The sequence below is a fragment of the Mesocricetus auratus genome, unplaced genomic scaffold (genome assembly GCF_017639785.1).
Source record: "Mesocricetus auratus isolate SY011 unplaced genomic scaffold, BCM_Maur_2.0 Super-Scaffold_4256, whole genome shotgun sequence".
NCBI lineage: Eukaryota > Metazoa > Chordata > Mammalia > Rodentia > Cricetidae > Mesocricetus > Mesocricetus auratus.
The window spans coordinates 51,962,446-51,988,577 of NW_024429182.1; the positions used below are offsets into that span (position 1 = coordinate 51,962,446).

Consider the following 26,132-nt stretch of genomic DNA (forward strand, 5'->3'; position numbering starts at 1 on the left):
ACCTCTAATCCATCTTCACGCCAGGCCCCAGGAAGCAAAGTCCCACAGAAAGACAGAGATAGGCTTGATGATTATCAGGGCCCAGACTGTGGCCTTGAGTCCTATCAGAAGACTGTCAATGTGCAGAACACATTACTTTCTCAGAAGGAACTGGAGGACAGTTGCTAAGGTTAGCTGATAAGCTGAACAACAGAGGTTCAGATGACATCCAGGGTACAGTCACACCCTATCCTGAGGTTCTTTAAACATTTGAAACCACTGTAGGACAACTAGTCAGAGTGAGTGTGCAGCTGTGTCTCAAAGCATGGTGAACAACATTTGTATGTGCAACATTTGAGAAATCGACTCAAGCCAGGCATGATGGGACCTGCAATCATAGCCCTCTGGAGGTGGAAGCAGGAGGATCAGGAGTTCAAGTCCAGCCTAGGAAATTGAGTTTGATGCCAGCCCCATGAGACCTTGCCCCCACCAAAAAAAAGTGTAGAGAAGAAGGCTTAGTAAGTGAGATGCTTCTGTGCAAGTATGACAACCTGAGTTCCATTCCCAGTGTCTCTGTACAAGGCTGGACGTGGTGACTCCTGTCTATAGCCCTAACAACCCTATAGGGTTGAGGGAGTGGGCAGGGAATCCCCGGGGTCCACTGGACAGTCAATATACACAAATCTGGGAGCTCCAGGTTCAATGATAGGTCAAAAATTAAAATGGAGATAATTCAGCATGTGGCAGACCCAGGTTCAGTTCCCAGATTCAGTATTGTGGTTCACAAGCAGACACCCCTGACTCCAGTTCCAGAGGGTCTGATGCCCTCTTCTGATCTCTGCAAGCACCAGCATTCACACAGTGCTCAAACATGCATGCAGGCAAAACAAAAACAAACAAAAAACACCCATACACATAAGTCTTTTTTTTTTTTTTTTTTGGTTTTTCGAGACAGGGTTTCTCTGTGGCTTTGGAGGCTGTCCTGGAACTAACTCTTGTAGACCAGGCTGGTCTCGAACTCACAGAGATCCACCTGCCTCTGCCTCCCAAGTGCTGGGATTAAAGGCGTGCGCCACCAACGCCCGACTTTTGTTTTGTTTTTTGAGACAGGGTCTCTCTCATTCTGGTTGTCCTGGAAATTGCTCTGTAGACCAGGATGGCCTTGAACTACACAAAGAAACTCTGTCTTGAAAAACAAAGCATAGAAAAAATAAAAATAAAAAAGAAAGAAGACAGCCAGGCGTTGGTGGCGCATGCCTTTAATCCCAGCACTCGGGAGGCAGAGGCAGGCGGATCACTGTGAGTTCGAGGCCAGCCTGGTCTACCAAGCGAGTTCCAGGACAGCCTCCAAAGCCACAGGGAAACCCTGTCTCGAAAAACCAAAAAAAAAAAAAAAAAAAAAAGAAGTCAGCTCTGGCAGTTGGAATCATTTAGTATCCACACTTACATAGACACTCAAACATCTTGGCTGGATGGGCACTATAACCCTGGCTTAGTATCCTAGACTGTGGCACTGATGAAATTCAGTGCAGAGAGCTAAATCATGTGAGTTCCCTCCCTCCCATCCTCCCTTCCTCCCTGTCTCCCTCCCTCCCTGCCTCCCTGTCTCCCTCCCTCCCTGCCTCCCTCCCTGCCTGCCTCCCTCCCTCCCTGTCTCCCTTCCTCCCTCCCTCCCTGCCTCCCTCCCTGCCTCCCTCCCTCTCTCCCTCCCATTGGGAGAGCTGCTGAGCTTTTCCACCCACTGATCTCTCTCAACTGGCCCAGCCTGTGACCCTTCATTCTATTTGCTTCAGCCACCAACAGTGCCTGTGCTGTAGAATCACATGACTGGGGGTGGTCAGACAAAGCATGGATGACACAGCCTCAAATCTGGAAATGTCTCTTTAGACCTCAGCAAGCAGCAGGGCTGGGTCAGCCCCACTTCTCAGAGCACAGTCAGAAAACCATCTTCAGTTTATGAGGGTCTTCCTTCATCAAGCCCTAAAAAGGCCCTCTTACTGCCGTGGCTGGGCCCACAAGTCTGATACCTTGTCCTCTCTGCTTTCATGGGGCTGGAGAGATGGCTCAACAGCTAAGAGGACTGACTGTTCTTCCAAATGGACCTGGGTTCAATTCCCAGCATCTACATGGCAGCTCACAACTAACTGTCTGTAGCTCTAGTACCAGGGACCCAACACCCTCACACAGACTGACATGCAGTTGAAACATCAAATACAATAAAAATAAGGGTTTTTGTTTTTTGAGACAGGACTTCTCTGTGGCTTTGGAGGCTGTCCTGGAACTCACTCTGTAGACCAGGCTGGCCTCGAACTCACAGAGATCTGCCTGCCTCTGCCTCCCAACTGCTAGGATTAAAGGCATGTGGCACCAATGCCCGGCTTTTAAAAATAAGCTTTTTAAAAAGCAAATAAATATGTTTTTTAAAATACTAGTTATGTGGATCAGGTGTGGAGATTCATACCTTTAGTCCCAGCACTGGGAGGCAGAGGCAGGCAGATTTCTGTGAGCTCCAGGATAGCCAGGGCTGTCACACAGAGAAACCTGTCTCAAAAAACCAAACCAAACCAAACCAAACCAAAACAAAACAAAAAACAGAAAAACTAGTTATTTATATGTAAGTGTCCATATTGCAGAAAATATAGAGGTCAGAGGATGGTTTGGTAATAAGTCCATTACCCACAGAGCCATCTTGCCTGCTCTCTCTTCTCTTAAATCTGCAAACCTTCTCCCCATCTCCCCACCCAGATTTCAGCTGATGACCCTGCTTCCCAGGTCACTGCTCCACCACTCAGTCTCCTAGCCCTGGCCCATCCCTTTGTCCTGCCCTCCTAATACTATGGCAGAACAAGCATTCCACGTTCCCATATGAGGTCAGCTTCCACCCTTGGGCCTGTATCATTGCCCGTGTTAACTCTAGACTGTGACTCAGCAAAGCAAGTCTTACTCTTTCCTACTCCCATGCAAACACACACACACACACACACACACACCACAACAAATCCTGCTTCTCCTAGGCCTCTCAAGAAGAGACAGATAGTAACCAGAATTCACTAGAATAAGTCACACTGAATGCTTCAACCCCAACAGGAGCCTCTGAGGTATACACTGTCATCAACTGTGCTGCAGATAAAGTATGTCCAGTCATGGTCCCACAGCTGCAAAATTCTCAGCTGTGATTAGAACAGAAAGCAGGGATGAGGCTGCAGCTGTCCCACTGCGGTCTCCAGGCAGGAAAGTGCCCTCTGGCTCTGTACTTCTGTGGAGATGGCACCAGAGGGTCACAGGAGGATTTGTCAGCCAGCCCAGTGTCTTGAGGACCAACAAGTCTGGAGGACTGGACATGGTGTTTTGGCAGACACCAACACTTCTTTTGACTCCCAGATGTGGGGACGCCAGCTGAGTGTGAACTGGGAGGCCTTGTGAAGTCAGCACAGCTTCTCTGTGGGATTGGATCTGAAAGAGACGACTGGGCTGGTACTTCCTGGCAGTGTCAACAGGAGTGGCCATGGGGACTGAGTTTAGAACAATACAAGCTGAAGCCCAGAACTCTAGGGCCAGGTAGACTAGATGTTGGTATTCAGGCATCTGTACTGGCCTGCCCTTGGGATCCTGGCAGGATAAGTCCTTGATTGCAGTCACTACATTCACAGCATTCTTGCCCACCTCCTGTCTCTTTTTCTCTGTCTGTCTGCTTCTTTCTCTCTTCCTTACTCTCTCTCTCTTTTTTTTTTTTTTTTTGGTTTTTCAAGACAAGGTTTCTCTGTGGCTTTGGAGGCTGTCCTGGAACTCACTCTGTAGACTAGGCTGGCCTTGAACTCACAGAGATCCGCCTGCCTCTGCCTCCCGAGTGCTGGGATTAAAGGCGTGCACCACCAACGCCTGGCTTTCCATTTCTTTTTAAAATTATATCATTAGGGACATCCATACTCCTGTGGCCGAGAGCTATCTGGTGGCTCTGTAACTGACTTGATTCCTAGCAGTCTGGCAACCTGCTTTCCTGGGTTCTCAGGCCTGAAGCCTGTCAGAGGGAACAGGTAAGTCAGGTCATAATGATGTCTGCTTTGATGGAAGTCCTTAGGGTGGGGTACTCCTTCCCTGGAATTCCTCGTACTTTATGGTGTTTTCCTTAATTCACTCTGCTTTGAATTCACTCTGGCACAGACCTCAGGCTGGTCTGTTCCTAAGTTCCATCTTGTCCCTTTCAAGGCAAGGAAAGAAACTTTCATCTGCATAACAAGACAGTTTGGGTTCGGTAGTTTAGTTCCCACCCAACCCAAAAGGAAAGTGAGATATTCCAATAACAGCAATTACAAAAAATGATGTTTTGGACTGGGCAGTGGTGGTGCATGCCTTTGATCCCAGTACTTGGGAGGCAGAGGCAGGCAGTTAGATTTGTGAGTCCAAGGCCATGTGATCTACTGAGTGAGTTCCAGTACTGGCTTCATAGCTACACAGAGAAACCGTGTCTCCATGTCTCAAAAAAAAACAAACAAAAACAAAAAAGACAAACAAACAAAAAAAGATGTTTGGGTCAGAAAAAGAGATTTATTTATTTACATAAAAGTGTGATGGGCCGGGTGGTGGTGGCGCATGCCTTTAATCCCAGCACTCGGGAGGCAGAGGCAGGCGGATCTCTGTGAGTTCGAGGCCAGGCTGGACGGACAGCCTCCAAAACAATACAGAGAAACCCTGTCTCGTAAAACCAAAAAAAAAAAAAAAAAAGAAAAGAAAAGAAAAGAAAAAGAAAAAGTGTGATGGAACAATATTGTTGCTGACAGTGAAATCCTGAGGAAAACGATGTGTTGTGAACCTCTCCTGACTAACCTAGCAAGAGCCTGTAATCATCATTGGAGACAAACATTTCTTTTATATCAGAAATTGGCTCTAGGCCAGAGAGATGGCTCAGCTTGCCACACAGTCTGGGGAGCTGTTTGATCCCGAGCCCATGTAAAGGTAGAGCGAGAGCTCTCCAGAGTTGTCCTCTGACCTCCACAAGCACTGTAGAGCATGCACTTTCCTCTTATTATAAACTAATTTAAAAAATTGCTTCCTTATGAATGTCAACCAGTCTAAGGGCTCAGAAGGCTTAGAAGCACTTTTATTATCTTGCCCAAAGTCTGAAGTATTTAGTCTTCAGTCCTATTGGACAATACTTCAAGATTAAGCAATCTAAATTGAATAATGTGGACACAGAGGGGGTGGGAGTAGGCTTTATTACTATAATTGTTCAGTTGGACTCTCCAGCTCACCCCTGCATGGGTCAGAAAATCCCATCCCCCCCTCACTCTCTCTCCATCTCTCTCCAAATCCCACTCACTCAGAGAGTCTCTAAACAAAGGAAAGGTGCCAAAAAGCCCAGTTCCAAATTCTTAGCAACTATTACAACTTCCTCCCCTGATGCCACCAGCAGCCCAAGTCCCACCTGACTGCTCAGCTTTTGACCATACTTGGACACAAACCCAGCTTGTGGCAGACACATCATCACCCCTTGTCTGCAACCTATAAAGTCTCCCTGCTTTAGTTTGGGGGTATAGCTTCTCTGGCCTCCATCTCTGGGACTGGTAGTTGCTTTGGGCAAATAAACCTGTTGTTATACTTTTTCAGTTGGGCTTGATCTGGCTGACTGCATCAGCAGAGAAACCTATTATGGGGGACAGAAAACATATTAGGAAAATTTTGTATATTAGGGAATGTGTTTATACATGATAAATGATGGTCTCTAATAAATGTGGAGAGAGGTCCTTAAACAGTTAAGCAGGCGGGGCGTTGGTGGCACACGCCTTTAATCCCAGCACTCGGGAGGCAGAGGCAGGCGGATCTCTGTGAGTTCGAGACCAGCCTGGACTACCAAGCGAGTTCCAGGACAACCAAAAAAAAAAAAAAAACAGTTAAACAGATTCATCATTTAACTGTTGGCCAAAACATCTATGGTCAACTTAAGTATTGGGTAATTCCTTTTTGGAAAATGACATTGTACAATTCTGCCAGTGGTCAAGGATTGCAGGAAATAGTTGAAGGGTATGCCTGGAACCCCCTCCAACCATCAGGTGGGGATTGGGTCTCTGAAGAGGTGTCCTGTTGAAGCAAAGGTGTGAGCTCCACTCAGCCTAAGCTGAGACAGGGTCAAACCATGTCTAAGTGTGCCCTCAGCTTGGAGCAATCCTTGGTACTGCAAAGACACAGCTGTATGTATTTCAGTGGTAAAGCACTTGCCTAGCACAGCCAGGCCCTGGGGCTGGCAGGAGTCAGGCCTGGTTGGAGGAGGAGCCACAGATAGGGAGCTCCTGGTTGATGTCTGCCCAAGAGCAGGCACAAAGGTCACCTGACTCCCACCCCGACTCTTTCTAGGGTTTCCTATCCTTTGTAAACTTTGAAAGCTAGAGAGGAGTACTGGCTCAGGCTCCATAAATGCAGAGGCTACTTACCTAAAGTGGAGTAGGGTGCAGCTGATTTTTACCGAGGGTTTCTTTCCCCAGTTACCCCTCCTCTACTGTTCTTTTTTTATTTTTTCAAACAGGGTTTCTCTATGTAACAATCCTAGTTGTCCTGGAGTTCACTTTGTAGACCAGGCTGGCTGGAACTCACAGAGATCCGCCTGTCTGTCATCCTAGTGCTGGGGCTAAAGGAGTATCACTACCGCCTAAGTACCTTTATTTTTTCTTTTCCTTTGTTTTTTCTAGACAGGGTTTCTCTGGGTAGCTTTGGAGCCTGTGCTAGGCTACCACCACCCAGCATACCCTGCCATTCTTGATATTCTATCTATCTATCTATCTATCTATCTATCTATCTATCTATCTATCTATCTATCTATCTGTCTATCTATCAATCCATTTACTTAACTCTTGCTCTCTTCTGCTCTGCTGTTTTTCTGTTTTCTCTGTTCTCCCTTCTCTCACAGAAAGCCCTGGCCAGGTCCAGTCTGCTGGTCATGTTCAGTCTACTTTTTCTCTCTGACTCTTCCAGATGCCTCTAGTCATCTCTACAATAAAAAATTCCCTTAACTATACCACGGAGCAGTCATGTTGTCAGTTCATACAGGTTATCTTTGTTATTTTCCCACTATGTGGGTGCTTTGTGAGGCTGGCTCCCCAAGCTGGACAAATACTGAGAGGCAAAGCCCTGAAGCAGTCACAGTCCAGATCTAAATGCATCTCCAGGCCCTGGGGAGTTCCCGCCATCTTTCTACTTCCCACCCTGTGACCGACAAAAGGGTGGTGACACTGCCAGTGGCCCCATGAACTTCCCAAGCCCCCAACTGTCAGCCACATTCAGGTAGCCTAGTTTGGCCTTATGCAGGTTCCCCAGCTGTCAGTCTGGAGTCAGTGAGCTCCCACAGGCTTCTTGGAGCCCATTCCCTATAAAGGGATACCTTGATCAGCCTAGATACAGTGGGGGGAGGCCTTGGTCCTGCCCCAAATGATGTGGCAGACTTCGATGATTCCCCCTCTGAGGAGTGGATGGAAATGGTGGGGTGAGTGGAAGGATGGGAGTTAGAGGGAACTGGGATTGGTATATAAAATAAGGTTGTTTTAAAAATAAAATGACAAAAAAAAGGCTTTAAGTAAGCCCTCACAACCACCCCAAAAAGTTGTGGTGACTTGCTGGAGGTCACTGGTGGGAAGAAATTCCTCTTGACCTTAGTGTGTTGTGTCTACACTCTCAAATTACAGCCTTGATCCTCAAGGATGAAGCAGACAGAGCCCTTCCTTGTCCTGCCCCACCCTGGGCGTACCACAGAACAGTCATTGAGTGAGTCTGAAGGCAGTGCTATGCGGGTTAGGAAGATCCAGGGACTCAGGTCTCCTCGGAGAGGCTGGATTCTACCCCACCCAAGTGCTAGTCTCATGGACACTTGCTTCTGCAACTCAGTGTGGATCTTTATTGCTGGGGCTTAAAGCGGGGCTGACTGGTGGAACCACCTCCTGAAGAGGTGTCCATTCTCTGGCCTCAGGCCTGGCCAGGGCTGATTGCTGTTCTTGTGAGACACTATCTTCTGAGAATGGGGTGGCTACTGGCAAAGGTATGGGAGGCTCAAGGGAGTAGCGCTGGGCAGAAGCCCTCTTCAGCTGCCCAAAAGCCAAGGGTTCCTCCCGGGTGTCCTTTGTGTCCTCCCGGGTGACCCCTGCTTCCTCCTGGGTGACCCCTGCTTTCTCCTGGGTGACCCCTGCTTCCTCCTGGGTGACCCCTGCTTTCTCCTGGGTGACCCCTGCTTCCTCTTGAGAGACTTCAGCTGTCTTCTGGGTGACGCTATAGTTCTTTGGAGTGAGCAGAGTGTCCTCCAAGTTCTCGTACAGTGTGGTAGCCTGGGAGAAAGGGTTGCAGGGCCTGAGATGGTGGCTGACCAGCAGGACTACCTTCAGCCCCAGGAGCAAAAAGGTGAGGCTGGGGGCAGGAGGGAGCCACGGCAAAGGCAGTGCTCTGGGGCTTGGGGGTCTCACCAGGTTTTGTAGCCTCTCTTCAAGGACCAGGTTGTCCTGTTGGTTGGTGTTAAGTGCCTCCTGAAGCCTAGAGTGAAAGAGAGGTTACCTGAACCCCAAGCTCTTTCCCCAGTCACACACTTCCTGTTGTTGACTGGACGTAACCTACGTCACCACTGCGGAGGAAACTGTTCCTTTGATATAACCTGCATCAGCTGCCTTTTCTCTTTATTTTTTTTCATTTTTATATTTTTGTTTTGTTGTTGAGACAGGGTCTCATTGTGTAGTCTTGGCTGGCCTGGAACTCACTATGTAAACAGGACTGAACTCAAACACACTGAGAACTACCTGCCTCACCTCCTGGTTCTGGGATTTAAAGGCATGGGCCACCACACCCACCATTCTATTTTATGTATGTGTTTATTTATTTTACTTTTTTAAATTTAAATTCAAATTAGAAACAAGGTTGCTTCACATGTCCCTCTCCCTTTCCCTCCCCTCCTCCCATGCCCTCCACAAACCCCTCCAATATCCCCTCATTTCCCCAGGGAGGGTGAGGCCATCCATGGAGGTGTCCATAGTCTGTCATTTCATCCAGGGCAGGGCCTAGACCCTCCCCCAAGAGTCCAGGGTGTTATTTTTACTTTTTAAAACAATTTATTGCCGGGCGTTGGTGGCGCATGCCTTTAATCCCAGCACTCGGGAGGCAGAGGCAGGCGGATCTCTGTGAGTTCGAGACCAGCCTGGACTACCAAGCGAGTTCCAGGACAGCCTCCAAAGCCACAGAGAAACCCTGTCTCGAAAAACCAAAAAAAAATTTTATTTTATGTGTATTGGTGTGAGGGTATCAGATACCCTGGAACTGGAGTTATAGACAGTTGAACTCAGGTCTTTGGAAGAGCGGTCAGTGCTCTTAACTCCTGAGCCATCTCCTAAGTTGCCCAGCATATTCTTTCTCTCTCTCTCTGTTTTTTGAGACAGGGTTTCTTTGCAGGTCTGGAGACTGTCCTAGAACTCTCTTTAAAGACCAGGCTGGCCTTGAACTCACAGAGATCCACGTACCTCTGCCTCCTGAGTGCTGGGATGAAAGGCGTGCGCCACCAATGCCCGGCCCCCAGCATTCTCTTTAAGATTTACTGATTTATGCTGGGTGGTGGCAGTTCAGGCTTTTAATCTCACTACTCAGGAGGCAGAGGCAGGTGAATCTCTGTGAGTTCCAGGACAGCCAGGGCTACAGAGTAAAACCCTGTGTCTAAAAACAAGCAAAAAATTGTTAACTTATTTCTAGTTTATATTATGAATGTTTTGCCTGCTCCTGTGCCTGTTGTCCTCAGAAGCCAGAAAAGGGAATCAGATCCCCTGGGACTAGCGTCATAGACAGTTGTGAGCCTCTATGTGGGTGCTGGGGTCTGAACCTGGTCCTCTCCAAGAGCAGCCAGTGCTCTTAACTGTTGAGCCATCTCTCCAACCCCTTCTCATTAATTAGATAATTTTGAGATAGACTCTTGTGTTGCCCAGCCTAGCCTCAAGCTTAATATGGAGACAAGGATAACCTTGAACTCTTGACCCTCCTATTTCTATCCCCAACTGCTGAGACCAAAGGTGCGCACCTCCACACCTAGTTTATACAGTACTGGGATTGGAATCTCAGCTTCCAGAAAGGCAAAAACTCAACCAACTAAGCTACATCCTCAACTCTTATTTGTTATTTACTCATAACAAGGCCTCATATAGCCCAGGCTGACTTAGAATTTTCATAGCGAAGATGATGTCGAACCCCTGGTCTTCCTGCTTCCACCTCCAAATGCTGGGGTTGCAGGTGTGGACCCACACCCAACTCTTCTTTAGCAAGGGACAGGTTGCTTATCACCTGGGCTGGGCCATGAGTCCTCTGAAGTCTCTGTGGAGCAGGGCAGAAGACTGGCCATCCCTCTCTGCGCTGTATCAGGACTGGTTTAGGACTGGTTTATGGTTCTAGGTTGGTGAGTTCCTACTATGAATGAGCCCTGCCTGAGAGCTCCGTGCCGGCAGTGTGTGAGCTGAAACTTGCATTGCTCAGACCCATGGTTAAAGTCATGAAGCACTGGAGGAGAGGTATCACCTCCATCCCAGGACCTCTGTTGTCAGGTAGAATTAAGCAGACCCCAAGCTCTATTGCCTGACATCATAGAATGGAACCCTCCACAGCCAGCTACCTATCCAGTTCTTTGATGTAAAAGGTAAGAATCCTCAATACTAGACTCCTGCCACTCAGCCATGGCTGTGGTTACTAACCAGTGGGACACTCTTGATCTTGTAGGATACTTTTGCTAGGGAGGTGAGGGCCCTGCTGGCAAGGAGGTTATCTAGGGTAGGACAGAATAAAGACAAAAGAGGACACAGGCAGAGGATTCAGGGCAAGTGAAGACCCAAAGCCCTCAGCTAAGAACCAGAGCCGGCTTCACCATCCTGTCCTGTAAACTTAACCCTACGTGTCCCTGAAGCTCACCTCATGCAGTCCCTCTGCAAATTCTGTATCTCCTCTGAAGTACGCTTCGGGCCCCAGTCTTCCTGACCCAGGAACCGGTGCTCCAGTGTCTCTGTGTCCCTGGGGAGGTGAAAGCAGACCTCAGGGTCTGGGGGCCAGTTGATAGTTCCCAGCCTGAGACCCAGCTCCATCAGTCCTGTGTGGGTGGGCCTTCCTGCTGTTTAGCCCAAAGCTTAAACTTAGCATAGGTTTGAGTAGATCTGGGGGGAGGCTGTCCTCCGCCTCCCTTGGGATATACCTACCCACGGCAGACACACACCCATCCAGGCAGTCTTACGATTCAGCATCTTTGGGCTCAGGAGTGTTCAGGAGTGTGAACAGGAATGTGACAGTGGGTTCTGACTGCAGGTCCAACTTTTGCTCTGAAGATGGCTTTGCAGAAAAAGCACCTTGGTGACTGAATTGGCATGAGGCTTCCAACCCAAGAGGTGAGTCCTTCCTCCCCTTCTTGCCCTTTCCATCTCTCTGCTCTACAGGGGTTTGGTCTCTGTGCCCCTCAACTTATGGGGAGGAAGCAGTGGAAAAGACAGGGCAAATGAGAGTTGTCTTTTTGAAGAGGCCCGCCATCTGGAGAAGAACCCAAGATGCCCCAGCAACTAGAGGCTGCAGCAAGAGGGAAGAACTTGAGGATCTTAGTCTTGGCCCAGGCTAAGGAAGAATTTCTGTAGCCCACCTCTCTCCCTTGCCTTCTTAGGGTCAGCAGTAAATGAGGGAGACCCCAGTACTTGCTGTCACCTCCATGATGGGCTCCCTGGAGTCCTCAGCCTCAGGTTCTCCTAGCTTTGGCTCAGCAGGCTGCATTACTGTTTTCAAGGCCTGCTTGGAGTGGGCACTCAGTTTGCCTGTGGGAGACTGAGGGAGACAGACCTGCTTGGTGACTTGTTTCCTCCATCCTATTTGTTTGCCTTTTCTAACAAGCTTGGTTTTCTTGGGGTAGCAATTGGTCTAGGGAGTGTCCATTACCAGCTCTATCCAGAAAGCCAGAACCCCCAAGCTAGTGTTGCCAGACCATGATCCAGCCCAGATGGTAAAGCCCTCAGCAAATACAGGATGCCCAGTGTTGATGGTTAATATGTCACCTTGACAATCTAGAATCACCTAGGAGACAAACCTCCTGACATGTTGCTCAAGAAGTTGCTACACAGGGTTAACTGAGAGAGGAAGACCCACCCTAGACATGGCTGTCACCATTCCATGGGCTGAGGTCCTAGACAGAATGAAAAGCCAAAAGAGAACCGAGCAGTGGCACTCATCTGGCCCTGCATCGTGAATACAGAAGCAATGTGACCAGACTCCTGTTGCCATTACATCCCAGCCGCGATGAACCACATCCTCAAACTGTGAGCCAAGATAAACCCTCCTTACTTAAGCTGTTTTGTCATATGAGGAAAAAAGCGATCAATACAGAGTTTTCTATTTTTCCAAGTTTATTACCACTGTGATATGTGTATGGCCCACATGTGAGGGTTGGAAGACAACTCTTGGGAGCTAGTTCTTTCTTCCACCTTTGACTTCAAGGAACAAATAGACTTATTTGGTACAGGAGCCCGTGACCATCTTCAGGGAATGAATCCAATTACAACCCCAAAATGAATATTGTAGGCACAGCTGTAGTCTTAGTATTTAGGGGGTATAGGCAGGAGGATCACTAATTTAAGACCAGCCAGGTGGTGGTGGTGCACACCTTTGATCCCAGCACTTGGGAGGCAGAGACAAGTAGATCTCTGAGTTCAAGACCAGCCTAGTCTACAGAACAAGTTCCAGAAGCCAGGGATACAAAAGAAATCCTGTCTCAAAAAGAATTTAAGGCCAGTCTTCAGCTAAATAATGACTTAAAGGCCAGCCTGGGCTACATGAGACCCTATTTGGAAAAACAAATAGGAAAAGAAGTGTCATAACAGAGGGTCCCAAATGCCATCTTTGGTTTGCTTCTCAGTGCCCATCTGACACTAAGTGGAAATAACTGTCCACTTTTACAAAACTGTAGGGCTCCTTTAAATACTACCCCTCACCCCAATCCCTTGTGTTTTGCTTTTTGTCGTTGTTTAGGGTTTGCTTTTCTTTCTCCCAAGACAGGGTTTCTCTGTGTAACAACCCTGGCTGTCCTGAAACTCACTTTGTAGAACAGGCTGGTCTAGAACTCACAGATCTCTGCCTGCCTCTGCCTCCTAAGTGCTGGGATTAAAGGTGTGTACCACCACTGCCCTGCATTGTTGATTTTTTTTTTTGTTGTTGTTTTGTTTTGTTCTTGTTTTTTGAAGGGAGTCATCTGACAAGATTCTGCTCACTTGCAGTTTTGGTAAACTGCCAGGTGAAATACAACACATATGAATCTCAGATACTGAATCATTTTCATGTAAGTGGTACTGGAGATCAAACCCAAGGGCCCGAGTGTGCTAGACAAGCACTGTACCCCTGAGCTACAGCCCCTGGAAGACATCTTTGCACATAAACACATCCCAAACATGACAGTATTGCAGGGGATACACTTAAAGGGTGTTTGTTTTGTCTGGTGTAGCCTAGGCTGATCTGAACTCATCACACAATGGAGCATGGCCTGTTCCTGCTCTTCCTATCTCCATCTCCCAAGCATAGACTTCAGGTGTGCAGTTGGCTGATACCTTTCTTCTACCCTACCTCATTATCTCACTCAGAATAGGGTTTTTTTCTTTTTAATAAAATTGCAAACTTGTCCCCACTACTGTGTTTTTTTTTTTTTTTGGTTTTACGAGACATAAATCTGAATTCAGATCTCTAGCACAAACATAAAAGCCAATGTGACAATATATCTGTAACCCTAGAACCAGGGAAAGGGTGACAGGCAGAGGTGGGTCTTGTTGGCCAGTTGAGCTGAGATGGTATTCTAGGTTCAGTAAGGGCTCTGGAGAAAATTTAATGGCCTAGATTTCACCAGAGGACGATCTGGGACATTCACATCTGCAAAACAGGTCAAGGAATCACATCTTTGATCTGCTTCTCAGGGGTGCCCGTAGCCCAGCTGCTGGGCAACATCTAGGAAAGGTTATTATGCCTGAGCCACAGACTCCTATGCTGGATGGAGCCTTAGGAAAAGAGGAAGAGGGATGGAGTGTGATCAATTCCATATACCTCCCCTGGGCTTCATTCTGGTAAACTCCAGTTTGGAGGAACAGGGAATCAGTCCCTGGAGGGAGGCCATGCTGGCAAATTGTACAGAGGAACAGCCCTGGCGACAAAGGCCAAAGACATGGCATCCAGGGCTTCATACCAGTGGCTGTCTTTGACCAAATAAAAAGCAGTCCATAAACAGATAGGACTCTTGGGCTGGAGAGATGGCTCAGAGATTAAGAGCACTGAATATTGTTCCAGAGGTCCTGAGTTCAATTCCCAGCAACCACATGGTGGCTCACAACCATCTGTAGTGAGATCTGATGCCCTCTTCTGGAATGTGGGCATACATGCATATAGAACACTGTATACAAAATAAATATCAAAAAACAAAACAAAAACAGATAGGTCTCTTTAAAAGTTTATTTGACATCAAACCTTTTCCCAGGGCTATACATTAGTTCCTCAAAGACAGACGGGTCCAGCTCAGGGTCCATAGGGACCAGTGAGGACAAATTCCTCAGGTGCTTGCTTGCAGCTCTCATTCCCTGCAGCTTCTCCTCCCATGAACTTGCATATGTTGAAGTACAATGGCCTTTGAAACTGTATCTTCTACCATAATTGAGAGGCGGTGGTAGGCAGGAAGCACTTCAGCAGAGACAATGAGGCATCCATTTTTGTTCCCAGCAACCCCCCCAGAGAATGGTCTCATGTAAAGTATAATAGTCAAGCTCACAGCAAAAGCTGCCATCACTGCTACAGCTAGCTGCATGGCTCCTGAGAAATAACATCCAGCACTTTCTAAGTGTAGTTGCAAAAAGCCACATCCAGAGCCACGACTGTGCAGTTCATTTTGAAAGAAACAGATGTGGCGGCAGCTGGAGCCCACACCATGAAGTACACTCACTTTGCCCTAAGCATCAGTCTCATTCACCAGTGTGTCAACAGCAGAGCACAAACACAACCAGCTTCTACATAACAGTCACTTGTGTGAAAAAAAACAACTATGACTACCTCCTTCTCTCACATCCCAGACTCCACGTCCAGATTTCCCCAAGAGTTTAACTGTCTCTCCAGCCTGTGAGCTCCCTATCAGACTCTAGGACTCCAAGCCTAGAGACAACACCAGAGACGACCCACGGATAAACCTGTTTCTGACAGTGTAGGACTGTAGCAGAGTAAGCTTCTCATCCCCAATCCTGTGGAGATAGAAAGCCCAGGGTAATCAGCCACAATGTAACAAAGGGCCAGCAACACCTTTCTGGGTAACAAGTTCTGCTCTACTAAAGGGCAATATGTACAGGGAGAGGGGAGAGCCTAGCCAGGTGTACCCCCACTTTATCTCATTCAATCAGAAGATCAAACTGTTCAGCAGCTTCAAACTCAGCATTCATGGCCATAGCCCACTCATCCAGTTCCGATTTCTGGTGGAAAGAAATGAGGGCATATGAGTGGGGAAAGTAGCCACACTGGCCAGAGAATGTTACCCACACCCTCAGGAATTCCCTTCCCTCAAAGTCTGGAGTCCTGGCCCCACACACCCTGTGCCTGTACAGTGCAACCTCGGGAGAGGCCCGCCCCTTACCAGGATCTCTGGCACCTTCTTCCTTCGTTTTTCTTTCACAACTGGAGGAGAGATTCCAGGAAGCGTTGTGTCTGGAACCAAGGGCTTCGAAGATACTTTTGGGATCTCAGTTAACTTTGAACACATGACGGGTGAGACTTGGGGCAAGTCTTCAGGTCCCTCAAAGCCAAAAAAGGATCGGCGGCCAGGGGTGGAGGTTGAGGCAGTATTGAGTCTCTCAAGCCGACTGTATGATCGCCTGACTTTCTGGGACATTTCCAAGTCTCTGGTGTCCAGCTCTCCTTCCCCAGAGTTAGACTCAACGTTATGAGCGTATAGTACTGGGGTGCTGGCGGGGGTAACAGGGACACTACAGGTCTTGAAGAGGTCCTCCTTTGTGGGTACCTTGAGAGGAGGGTTGTTTTCTTTTTCCAAGATAAAAGAGATCTGTATCAGGACAGGTGAGAGAACTCGTCAGCTCAGGGATTCAGGATGGCAAGACTGCCCACAAAGAACAGGATTTCTACCATTTCTTGTGTATTTTATGGTTGGAGGGGGCAGGCCCTGTGCATGCTAGACAATGTGCTGAGGAGTTCCATTGACAGTCCAGGACAGCTTTTAAGCAACAAACAGTTATAGAGCACATGCCCAGAATACACAAGCCCTGGCTTCTACCTCCACTGTTGGAAAGAAAAAGGAGACAATCACTATTGTTCTGGAGAAGCTGACAAGATTCACTACATTTGCTGCCACTGCCAAATGTACCTGGCATGTAGCTACTATTTGCTAGTTGACAAAGTCCCAGCGTACCTAAGCTGGCTTGGTGGTCTCCTAGTTGTTTTGCCTGCTTCAGCCTCACCCTCCATGAGCCATCTGCTATAGAGCCACTAAAGATTATTGCAAAATGTTTATTTGGCCAATAAATATCTATTGGTGACCTGTCCCATACCAGGGAGTATTCTGGGCACTGGGAATATACTGGGGAAAACTTAAAAAAATAAAAAAGCACTGGCATCTCAGAACTTGCACTGTGGCACTGAAACACAATAAGGAAAACTGGGTGGGGGTGGGGTTAAAAAGCAGAACAAGCCGGGCGTTGGTGGCGCACGCCTTTAATCCCAGCACTTGGGAGAGAGGCAGGCGGATCTCTGAGTATGGTACACTGCAATACCACCTCTGTATACAAAGGCAACCACAAAGGCTTTGACCCTGTGAACAGCAAAAGCATAACCTGACATGTACTTGAGGCTCATGTGTTGGTTACTGTAACCCCACTTTCAGTTTAAACAATACCTGGGGTTCACATCAGTCCAGATTTTTATTTGCATCTATTCTGAAGTCTTCCTCTTTTCTAGTATAGCAATATAGCTATCTGAAGTTGGCCGCTATCTCAGTTCCTGGTTAACTCAGTCATGCCAGCCAGAAGAGGAGCTTCTTGAGGCTCAGGGGTCACCAGCTGTCTAGCCAACTCTGCCAATGTCCAGATGTACAGCAGAATCCTGTACTACTGGAGGCTCACTGAATTAATGGACATGAAATTTGGCACCTAGTTTTCTAGAGGCCAAGACCTAGTGAAAGGTCAAATTCAATGACACCTTATGCCCTATTACAAGACAGGAAAAGCCATGAAGAGGAGACATTTCAGAAGAACGTGCCTGGACACAATCCAGCACTCAGAGGCAGGAGGATCTCTGTGAATTGAGGCCAGCCCGGTATACAGAGTGAGTCCCAAGACAGGCAGAGCTATACAGAGAAACCCTGTCTTGAAAACAAAAGGATGCCATCAGAAGTGGAACCACCTCCAACATTCCCTTCCTCTGCAGCCACACAGACACCCAAGATTGTACTTTTTGAGAAAGGGTCTATTTATGTAGACCAGGCTGGCCACGAATTCGGAAGTCCCTACTCTCAAGGTAGTCATGTTGAGAGAAGGGAAAGATATCAAACATGTAAGCAAGTACCCTACCAGATGATGAATAAAGTAAGTAACTCTAGAGAAATGTGTCAATAAATTAGAATAGTCAGGAAGCTCTCCAGGAAGAAGTGTGATAGGACATGTGTCCAGCCATTTATCTTAGTTGGGGCCTCATCATCTTAACTCAAGGCTCTCCCCCTTCCTCCGAGGGCTGCAATGAAATCACTCACATACTCGTAGAGAAATCTTTCTATGACATCCCAACTTATAGTTCAGAAGCTGGCTGGGGTTATCTCAGCAGCAGGGTGTCGGCTTAGTATGTGCAATATCCTGGGATTAACCTCCAGCACCATACATCAGGATAACAAATCAAACTGGGGACTATAATCCCAGAACTCTTAGGGTTTAGGAAGGAAGATAACCTTGACTTCAGGGCCAGCCTATCTTACTCAAAGAGTACCAAGCCAATCAGACCAACTCAATAACAAAATCTTGTTCAAGAACAAAATATCCGCCGGGCGGTGGTGGCGCACGCCTTTAGTCCCAGCACTCGGGAGACAGAGGCAGGCGGATCTCTGTGAGTGCCAGGTCAGCCTGGTCTACAAGAGCTAGTTCCAGGATAGCCTCCAAAGCCACAGAGAAACCCTGTCTCGAAAAACAACAATGCGAACAACAAAAGTTCTACCAAAACTATAAAAGCATGTACACATAACTCATCTTTTACAGTCTGTATTTTGTATGCATGTTTCCATGGAGGCCAGAAGGACACTGGATATTCTACAACTGAAGCTACAGGTGGTTTGAGATCCATCTGATTTGGCTGCTGAGAATTACTCTTCCCTTTTTTTTTTTTTTTTTTTTTTTTTTTTTGGTTTTTCAAGACAGGGTTTCTCTGTGGCTTTGGAGGCTGTCCTGGAACTCGCTCTGTAGACCAGGCTGGCCTCGAACTCACAGAGATCCGCCTGCCTCTGCCTCCCGAGTGCTGGGATTAAAGGCGTGCGCCACCAACGCCCGGCTGTACTCTTCCCTTTTTTAAAACATTTATTTAGCTGGACAGTAGTGGTGCTCACCTTTAATCCCAGTCCTTAGGAGGCAGAGGCAGGTGGATCTCTGTGAGTTTGAGGCCAGCCTAGTCTACAAGGTGAGTTCCAGGGCTACAGAGAAATCCTGTCTTGAAAAACAAAACAAAAAACTAAACCCAGCCCAGCAACAACAAAAACTAAAAATGAAGGACATCTACAGGTAGTAACAAGAATGGCAATTCGTAGTCAGTCCTGACAGCATGGACACATTTAACTCTTGATACCATCACTGGGGAGACCAAGGCAGTTGGATGTCTGAATTTGAGGCCAGGCCAGCCTGGTCTACAGCAACTTTTTTTCTGAGGCAGGGTTTCTCTGTATTGTTATGGATGCCGTCCTGGAACTTGCTCTGTAGACCAAGCTGGCCTCGAACTCACAGAGATCCACCTGCCTCTGCCTCCCATGTGCCACCAACGCCCGGCTGGTCTACAGCAACTTTCAATTCAGGACAGCAGTGTTACACAGTGAGATCTAAAGTATCACGAGGCAAGTTGTTCTCATCTGCCTGGGTGGAAGTGGTGCTTAGTATGCCTACCCTCATTTCTAAAGAGAATTGGATCCCACACAAATAAGCCGGTGGAAGTGAACTCACCCTAGGACTCCTTCGAAGTGTGTGGACAGCTGGGACCTGTAGAGATAACATCAACCTATCAATCAACAGCGAAGCCCATTTTGACATTTCACTCCCAAATCCCTGTCTCTCACCTCTACTGCATGAGCCACGATCTTCTTCAAGATGATGGCCTTTCTTACTGGAGCCGCATGAGGTGTCTGAAAAGGGGGAGAAGGGTTAACATGAGCTTTACATTTGTTCAAAGCTTTACGTTAGGTCAGTACTTAAGGAACTCGGATCTCACCTTCGGCCAGACTTCAGGAAAGATGTTTGGGAGATCTGAGCCAGATTTCCGGTGGGACCTCTTCGAAGACTTAGTAAATGGAGTCCTGGGCCCTGGGAAGAGAAACATGTTTAAAGATAAGCAAAACTTTGTTCGAGGAAAAAAAAAGCCACCAAACAAAACAAGACGCTTGACGAGTTCGGAAAAGCAGACGCAGTTTTCCAACTTGCCCGGGGGCTGAGTTTCATTCTCCAAACGACATGGCCCTACCGCTGTCGCGCGTCCTCCACTCACCAGACCGCTGGGCGGCCCCTCCGGACCGCGTTCGCCGCTCCGACATGTCTATGATCCGGCTCAGTCTCACCTCGGTCTCCAACTTAGGCTCGCGCCAAACGGGAAGTTTGTGCCTGCAAACGTTCAAATCACCCGCCAGGAAAAGGAGGAATCGGAAGTGACGCAAGAAGAAGGCCGATCCTTGAACTACCCCTTACTTGTCTCACGTTTACGTCTTGCGTAAGGTAGAGGCGTGGCCTGGTGGCGCTGTGGCGTCATCAGCGCGCGCCGCACCCGGAAGAGACGTGGCAGCGGAGGGATAATCAGAGCGGCCAGAGCCGAAGGGAGCAGAGCTTCAGCTACTGGAGTGGGTCCACATAGTCTCCGACCTTCTGCGCTTCCCACCACAGTACGCACCCGTCGCGACCGGTACCGCGGAGGTTCTCTGAGACTCAGAATGGGGTCTGCCGGATGGGGGTGGGGTCAAGAGGGGGTGGGGCTTTAGGGGCGGGGCTGGTGTTATTGGAGTTATTGATGGAGATATCTGGCTAGGGGCTGGGTCCTGATAGATTGAGGGGTCGCCTGTGGTATGGTCTTGCTGGGGGCGTGGCCTTACCCGTGCTGAGGACCGGTGTGAAAAGGGTCTGGGGGATTTAAAAAACAATCGAACTAGGTTAGTGAGAACATAGTGGCAATCACCTGAACCTGGTTTCCTGCTAACTCAGATCCTCTCTCTAGGGTCGGTCATGGGCCTTTGCAAGTGCCCCAAGAGGAAGGTGACAAACCTGTTTTGCTTCGAACATCGAGTTAACGTCTGCGAGCACTGCCTGGTAGCCAATCACGCCAAGGTGGGGCGTTCAGAGCAGTGGCTGAGCAGGGCACTGGGTGGGCAGGGCAGATTGTCTCCTTCCAAATCCATGAGGGACCCAACGCTAGATTGTGAGCTCTACAAGGGCAAGGACTTGGTTTATGTTGCCCTCGGTTAGGCTCAGTAAATGTTCATTCACTAAACAGACGAAATGAGTCTGAAAGAAACAAGGCAATCGGGCCTTGGTGGTATATGCATCGTGGAGCCTGAGCACCAGTTGTGACATCTCTTTCCCACTCCAGTGCATCGTGCAGTCCTACTTGCAGTGGCTACAAGATAGTGACTACAACCCTAATTGCCGCCTGTGCAACACACCCCTGACCAGTCGAGAGACGACCCGGCTTGTCTGCTATGGTGAGGCCTGAGCACTAGGAAGGGGTGAGGGCAGCCCCAGCATCCAGCTCGGAGACTGGTTTGCTAGAACCCTTCAAGCATCAAGACAATAAGTCCCTGAAGCCTGGAGGCCAGGGCCTCTGACCCCGATTCTGTTAGGTACTTCCCGGCTTTGTAAGTCTAGGCAAGCCTTGTCCTTCCAGAGCCTTGGTGTCTTTCTTTCCTGCTCTGCCTGTCTTGGAGAGCTGGAGATGACTGTGCTCTGTGGCTGAAAGCAAGATCCACTTTTTTTGGGAATGTTATTGATACCAAGTCTGAGCAGAGAGGAAGCCTCACACATTACAGTTAACTAGAGGGAGACAGTAGTCACAGCCTGGTGTAAAAGCCTCAGCTTAAGTTTTTCAAGATGCTGGTCCAAAAGAGCAAATGTTACATGCCTTTCTCCATGAGATTGTGTGTGCACTCGTACAAGTGCACAATTTGATTAATACTCATGGGAAAGTGAATGGATAATGAATATAAATGAACATATGTTCCATGGAACGCATGATCGAATGAGGGTGTTGGTTTTTGAGTATTAACTGCCATGAATGTACAGATGTGTATATCTTACACATGTGACAACTAGTGAAGGTTGAGGGAATGGCTCTTAGGTTTGCTTATATATTTATAAGCATATGTATATTTGTATCTCTAGATATATGCATGTGTCTGTGTGTATGTCTGGGAAGCTTTCCTAAAAGTATTCTTGTTTGTAATGTTTTTTGAGCTGGAATCTCATGGGGCTGACCTTGAACTCTTGATCCTCCTGCCTCTACCTCCCAAGTGATAGGTCTATAAGCAGCTGCCACTAACACCCAGCCTGAAACTATTGTTGTTTAGCTATTAGCCCAGTGTGTGATGAGTTCAGGCCCAGAGAAGACTCTGGTAGATGGCATTTTCTTCCCAGCCACACCTTCTTCTTATGGGCTGGCCAAGTTGATAGAATCTACTGTGATTTAGTACAGTGGTGTTAACAAGAAGGTTGAATGAAGCTTTGGGGACCTGGGGTGAAGAGGAAAAGGAATGACCCTGGATATCCACATATATGTTCATTCATTCCTGCTGAGAATGGGAGACATTCCTAGGCCTAGGCTAAGAGCCCAACAAGTTGTATTTCTTATGTCTTTCCTTTCTTATTTCATGGGTCCTAAGATCTCTTCCACTGGGCCTGTATCAATGAACGTGCTGCCCAGCTACCACGAAACACAGCACCTGCAGGCTACCAGTGCCCCAGCTGTAATGGTCCTATCTTCCCCCCAGCCAACCTAGCTGGCCCTGTGGCTTCAGCACTGAGAGAGAAGCTAGCCACAGTCAACTGGGCCCGGGCAGGACTGGGCCTCCCTCTGGTAAGGGTCCCCCTGTCTATCTGGCCATCTGTCTGCCCTGACCCTCACCTGAGCCAGATTGAATGGGTTGGCAACATGAATGCGCAGGCTACTAACTTAGAATCCTTTCTCCAGATCGATGAGGTGATAAGCCCAGAGCCTGAGCCCCTCAATTCCTCAGACTTCTCTGACTGGTCCAGCTTCAGTGGTAAGTGGTGGCCTCCGTCTGCTGTCAGGGCCTTGCTTCCCTGCTCCACTGACAGTCCTCTCTGTCCACAGCCACCAGCCCTGCTACGCAAGAGGAGATAGACAGCACTTCTGTTGCTCCAGCTTTCTACAGCCAGGTTCCCTGTCCCCCTTCTTCCCAAAGCCGTCCTGAGCAGCACACAGTCATACACATGGGTAGTACTGAGGCCCCGACACACGGTAAGCTGGGAAATTTTCCCCAGTCAGAAAATAGGAAAAAGTGGGTGATTTGTGTGGAGGGAGCTCAGGAGCCCCATATGGAATGACTCTTCCTCTCTCCAAGTACAGATATTGCCTCCCCACAACTTGCATAGGATCAGTTTGTCTGAGCTTGTTCATGCTGGTGTTTCTATCCCTATAGCCCCAAGGAAGGTGTATGACACACGGGATGATGACCGGACAGCAGGACTCCATGGAGATTGTGATGATGACAAATATCGTCGCCGGCCTGCTCTGGGCTGGCTGGCCCAACTGCTCAGGTACATGCAGACACACAGGATGAGGTGTCAGAGAGGAGAGGCCCCATGGTGGACAATTTGTTAACAATGGGGCTTGTTCTGGGCATAACAGCATCCGGTACTAGGGCCACAATGAGGCCCTGGGAGGCAGGCAGGCTTAGTGTATGTGTCCTTTCCAGGGGCCGTGCCCTTTCCTCTTACAGAGGGTTTGGACTTGGGCTCTGAGGCCTCTTCCTGCTGTGTTGCCACCTGGTTTCCATTAGTCTCCAGAACAACTTATGTCCCACTGGTTCAAGCTTCATAATAACTCCTTATGATGGCCAATGCAGGGGAGCAGGGGTGAACATTCCCAGTGCACAAATAAGGAAAATTAAGGCCCAAAGATAGTGACTAAGGCTTCGTTCTTTGTGCCAGGGCAGGGCCTCAGGGCCTGATCTGACGTTCCCCTCATTTCTCTTAGGAGCAGGGCTGGGTCCCGGAAGCGGCCACTGACTCTGCTCCAGCGGGCAGGGCTCCTGCTCCTGCTGGGGCTGCTGGGCTTCCTGGCACTCCTTGCCCTTATGTCTCGCCTCGGCCGGGCTGCAGCTGACAGTGATCCCAACCTGGACCCACTCATGAACCCTCACATCCGTGTAGGTCCTTCCTGAGCTCATGCTTGTGTCTGGGCCAGCTTAGGACCTGATGTCCTGGGGAGAGAAGGTCTGGGAGTTCTGAGAGCTTTTCTCCACCTTTCTTCCTCAGTCCTGAGACACTAAGATTCCCCTGGACCAAGTCAGTTGGAGGCTGAGACTGCAGGCCAGGGTCTGTAGCCTTGTTGGTCAAATTGGTCTTCACTTGCTTTTCCCTGGGTCTCCACCCTCCTACTTAACCCTCAAAGGAGCAGACAGGTGCAAATAAACAACAGGCTTTATTAAAATACCGGAAGCAGCTTTTTCCATCTTCCTTTTCAGCCCTGTCCCCAATCTCCAGGCCTCAGTGGCTCTCTTCTCGGTAATTGATGGCCAGAAACTCCAGGGTTATGCGGTTGAAGAACATGGCTCCATTGAGCACTGGGTGGAGGAAAGAGCCCATCAGCTCAACATTTTTGTTCCCTCCTTGCCATGTCTCAGGGTTTCAAAACTCTCCCTTCTTGTAGTACACCTCCCCACTCACTCAGGATGGTCAGAGCAAAGCATCGAAGAAACTTGTCACCAGTCATCTCTGCGTAGAGTGACCCCATGGCAGCCCAGCAGATGCTGATCACCTGGGATAACTGGGAGATGGATCCAGTGGGAGAGTGGCCTCCTGACACAGCTGACACTCTCATCAGCCCCTTGGCGTTCCCCAGGCAGCCCTGGAGCCCCCATCCCAGACCTACTGTCAGGACAACTGTGTATCGGAAGCTCATGAAGTCATAGTGGTGGGTGACACAAAAGTTGTGAACATCACTAGCAAAGACACCCATGTGTATGAAGAAGAGCATGAGTGCAGCTACAGTGAGCATCATGCCTGGAGGGAAGAATAATACAGCTAATCGGTCCCGCCACCTCATCCTGGTCACAGCCTGGACTCAAGTCAGGCCCAGGAACTGGAGCAAGTGGTCACTGTCCAGGGGCAGCAACATGCTGCCATTCTAGGGGGTTCTGGCAGAAACAGCAGTGTATTCCAGAGTGAGGGAGGCATTGGAGATGGCGAGGTTCTAGAACATAGCCTGATTCCAACAAAGAAAAGGATGTGTCTGAGTATTGAGGATGTTCCATTGTGGAGTGATAGGCAAAGTGAGCTGAATGGCAGGAGCCTGTAGTGTAAGGAGGAGACACCATTCCATCCTTTACTTCCTGGGAAGTTTGGTATTGCCACAGGGGACACTGTAGGGAACAGGCAAGGTCTCAGAAAGGTGGAAGAGCATGTCCCAGCTCCATGGCAAGGTTTTGCTTTTGTTTTTTGGTGTTTGGTTTTGTTTTGGTTTGTGTGTTTTTTTAAAAATTTATTTATTTAATACAAATACAACACCCTGCCTCCATGTACACATCAGAAGAGGGCACCAGATCTCATTACAGATGGCTGTGAGCCACCATGTGGTTGCTAGGAATTGAACTCATGACCTCTGGAAGAGCAGTCTGTGCTCTTAACCTCTGAGCCATCTCTCCAGCCCCTTGGTTTGTGCTTTTTGAGACAGGGTTTCTCTGTGTAACAGCCCTGGCTGTCCTGGAACTCAGATCACCTGCCTCTGCTGAGTGCTGGGATTGAAGGTGTGCGCCACCACCACAAGGCCTTTTTTTGTTTTTTGTTTTTTGTTTTTTTTTGAGACAGGGTTTCTCTGTAGCTTTGGAGGTTGGCCTGGAACTTACTTTGTAGACCAGGCTGGCCTCGAACTTACAGAGATCCGCCTCCCTCTGCCTTCCAAGTGCTGGGTTTTAAAGGCGTGTACCACCACCGCCTGGCAGCCTATGTATTTTATAGCATGAAATGCAAATAAGCTTTTAAAGATTTTACTACATTTAGTTAATACTAATTGACTTAGAGTTGGTTTTATGTGCTTGAGATAAGGTCTTAACTAGGCAGCCCTGGTTTACCCCGGAACTCACTTTGTAGACCAGGCTGGTCTCAAACTCACAGAGATCTACCTACATGGTTCAAAAAGGTGTATGCCACTATGCACAGCCTCATTTATCTTAGTATGTGTGGTAGGTGGAGTGAGAGTGTTCACATGCCACAGTGCATATGTGAAGATCAGAAGACAACTGTCAGGAATCTGCTCCTGACTGCTGAGCCATCTCTCCAGCCTTTTTGTTGTTTTTGTTTTTGTTTTGCCTGCATGTTACCTGTGTTACAGAAGAGGGCGCCAGATCTCATTATAGATGGTTGTGAGCCACCATGTGGTTGCTGGGAATTGAACTCAGGACCTCTGGAAGAGCAGCCAGTGCTCCTAACCTCTGAGCAATCTCTCCAGCCCCCTTTTTTGTTGTTTATCTAGTCTTTGAGACAGTTTTCATGTAGCCTAGGTTGGCCTCAAACTTACTGTAAGGATTATCTTAACCCTCTCTGGCACCTTTGCTCCTGAGTGCTGGACTCTAGGTAGGTACACACCACCATGCTTGGTTTTCTTTTCTTCATCTTATGATTTTTTTATTTAATTTTATTCTGTATGTATGAGTATTTTGCCTGCAATACACATGTGTTCCTGGCTCCCCATGGAGG

The 26,132-nt window shown here is 48.4% G+C and overlaps 3 protein-coding genes and 1 long non-coding RNA gene across 8 annotated transcripts; 2 read left to right on the top strand and 2 right to left on the bottom strand.

Moving 5' to 3' along the window:
• Positions 1-7,838: 7,838 nt before the first annotated feature.
• Positions 7,839-19,877, bottom strand: Cdca5 (cell division cycle associated 5). Its single transcript, XM_040749006.1, is given in 11 exon segments — positions 7,839-8,186; positions 8,189-8,282; positions 8,418-8,484; positions 10,885-10,983; positions 11,201-11,295; positions 11,659-11,775; positions 15,596-16,021; positions 19,164-19,199; positions 19,277-19,342; positions 19,429-19,520; positions 19,702-19,877. Coding segments are annotated over 11 exon segments (1,314 nt in total). The 5' UTR covers positions 19,748-19,877; the 3' UTR covers positions 7,839-8,010.
• On the top strand, positions 10,627-12,329 carry LOC121141391. Its single transcript, XR_005878283.1, has 3 exons — positions 10,627-10,713; positions 11,272-11,351; positions 12,016-12,329. It is a non-coding gene; the product is annotated as an uncharacterized LOC121141391 (long non-coding RNA).
• A 57-nt stretch (positions 19,878-19,934) lies between the features above and the next one.
• Zfpl1 (zinc finger protein like 1) lies at positions 19,935-23,868 on the top strand. 3 transcript variants are annotated; one of them, XM_013114440.3, is made up of 8 exons: positions 19,935-20,089; positions 20,419-20,528; positions 20,791-20,902; positions 22,076-22,269; positions 22,384-22,456; positions 22,528-22,674; positions 22,856-22,973; positions 23,413-23,868. In XM_013114440.3, the coding sequence occupies exons 2-8, from the start codon at positions 20,427-20,429 to the stop codon at positions 23,597-23,599; spliced, it is 933 nt and encodes a 310-aa protein (XP_012969894.1). In that variant the 5' UTR covers positions 19,935-20,089; positions 20,419-20,426; the 3' UTR covers positions 23,600-23,868. The 3 variants fall into 3 exon arrangements, with proteins under 3 accessions (XP_012969894.1, XP_021082272.1, XP_012969901.1); XM_021226613.2 differs by having other exon boundaries at positions 19,954-20,109; XM_013114447.3 differs by having other exon boundaries at positions 19,956-20,120.
• Positions 23,844-24,868, bottom strand: Tmem262 (transmembrane protein 262). 3 transcript variants are annotated; one of them, XM_013114458.3, is made up of 3 exons: positions 24,310-24,868; positions 24,137-24,204; positions 23,844-24,001 (listed from the first exon to the last, which is right to left on the bottom strand). In XM_013114458.3, the coding sequence occupies exons 1-3, from the start codon at positions 24,481-24,483 to the stop codon at positions 23,899-23,901; spliced, it is 345 nt and encodes a 114-aa protein (XP_012969912.1). In that variant the 5' UTR covers positions 24,484-24,868; the 3' UTR covers positions 23,844-23,898. The 3 variants fall into 3 exon arrangements, with proteins under 3 accessions (XP_012969912.1, XP_040604964.1, XP_040604955.1); XM_040749030.1 differs by having other exon boundaries at positions 24,105-24,204; positions 24,310-24,819; XM_040749021.1 differs by having other exon boundaries at positions 24,105-24,834.
• Positions 24,869-26,132: the final 1,264 nt, after the last annotated feature.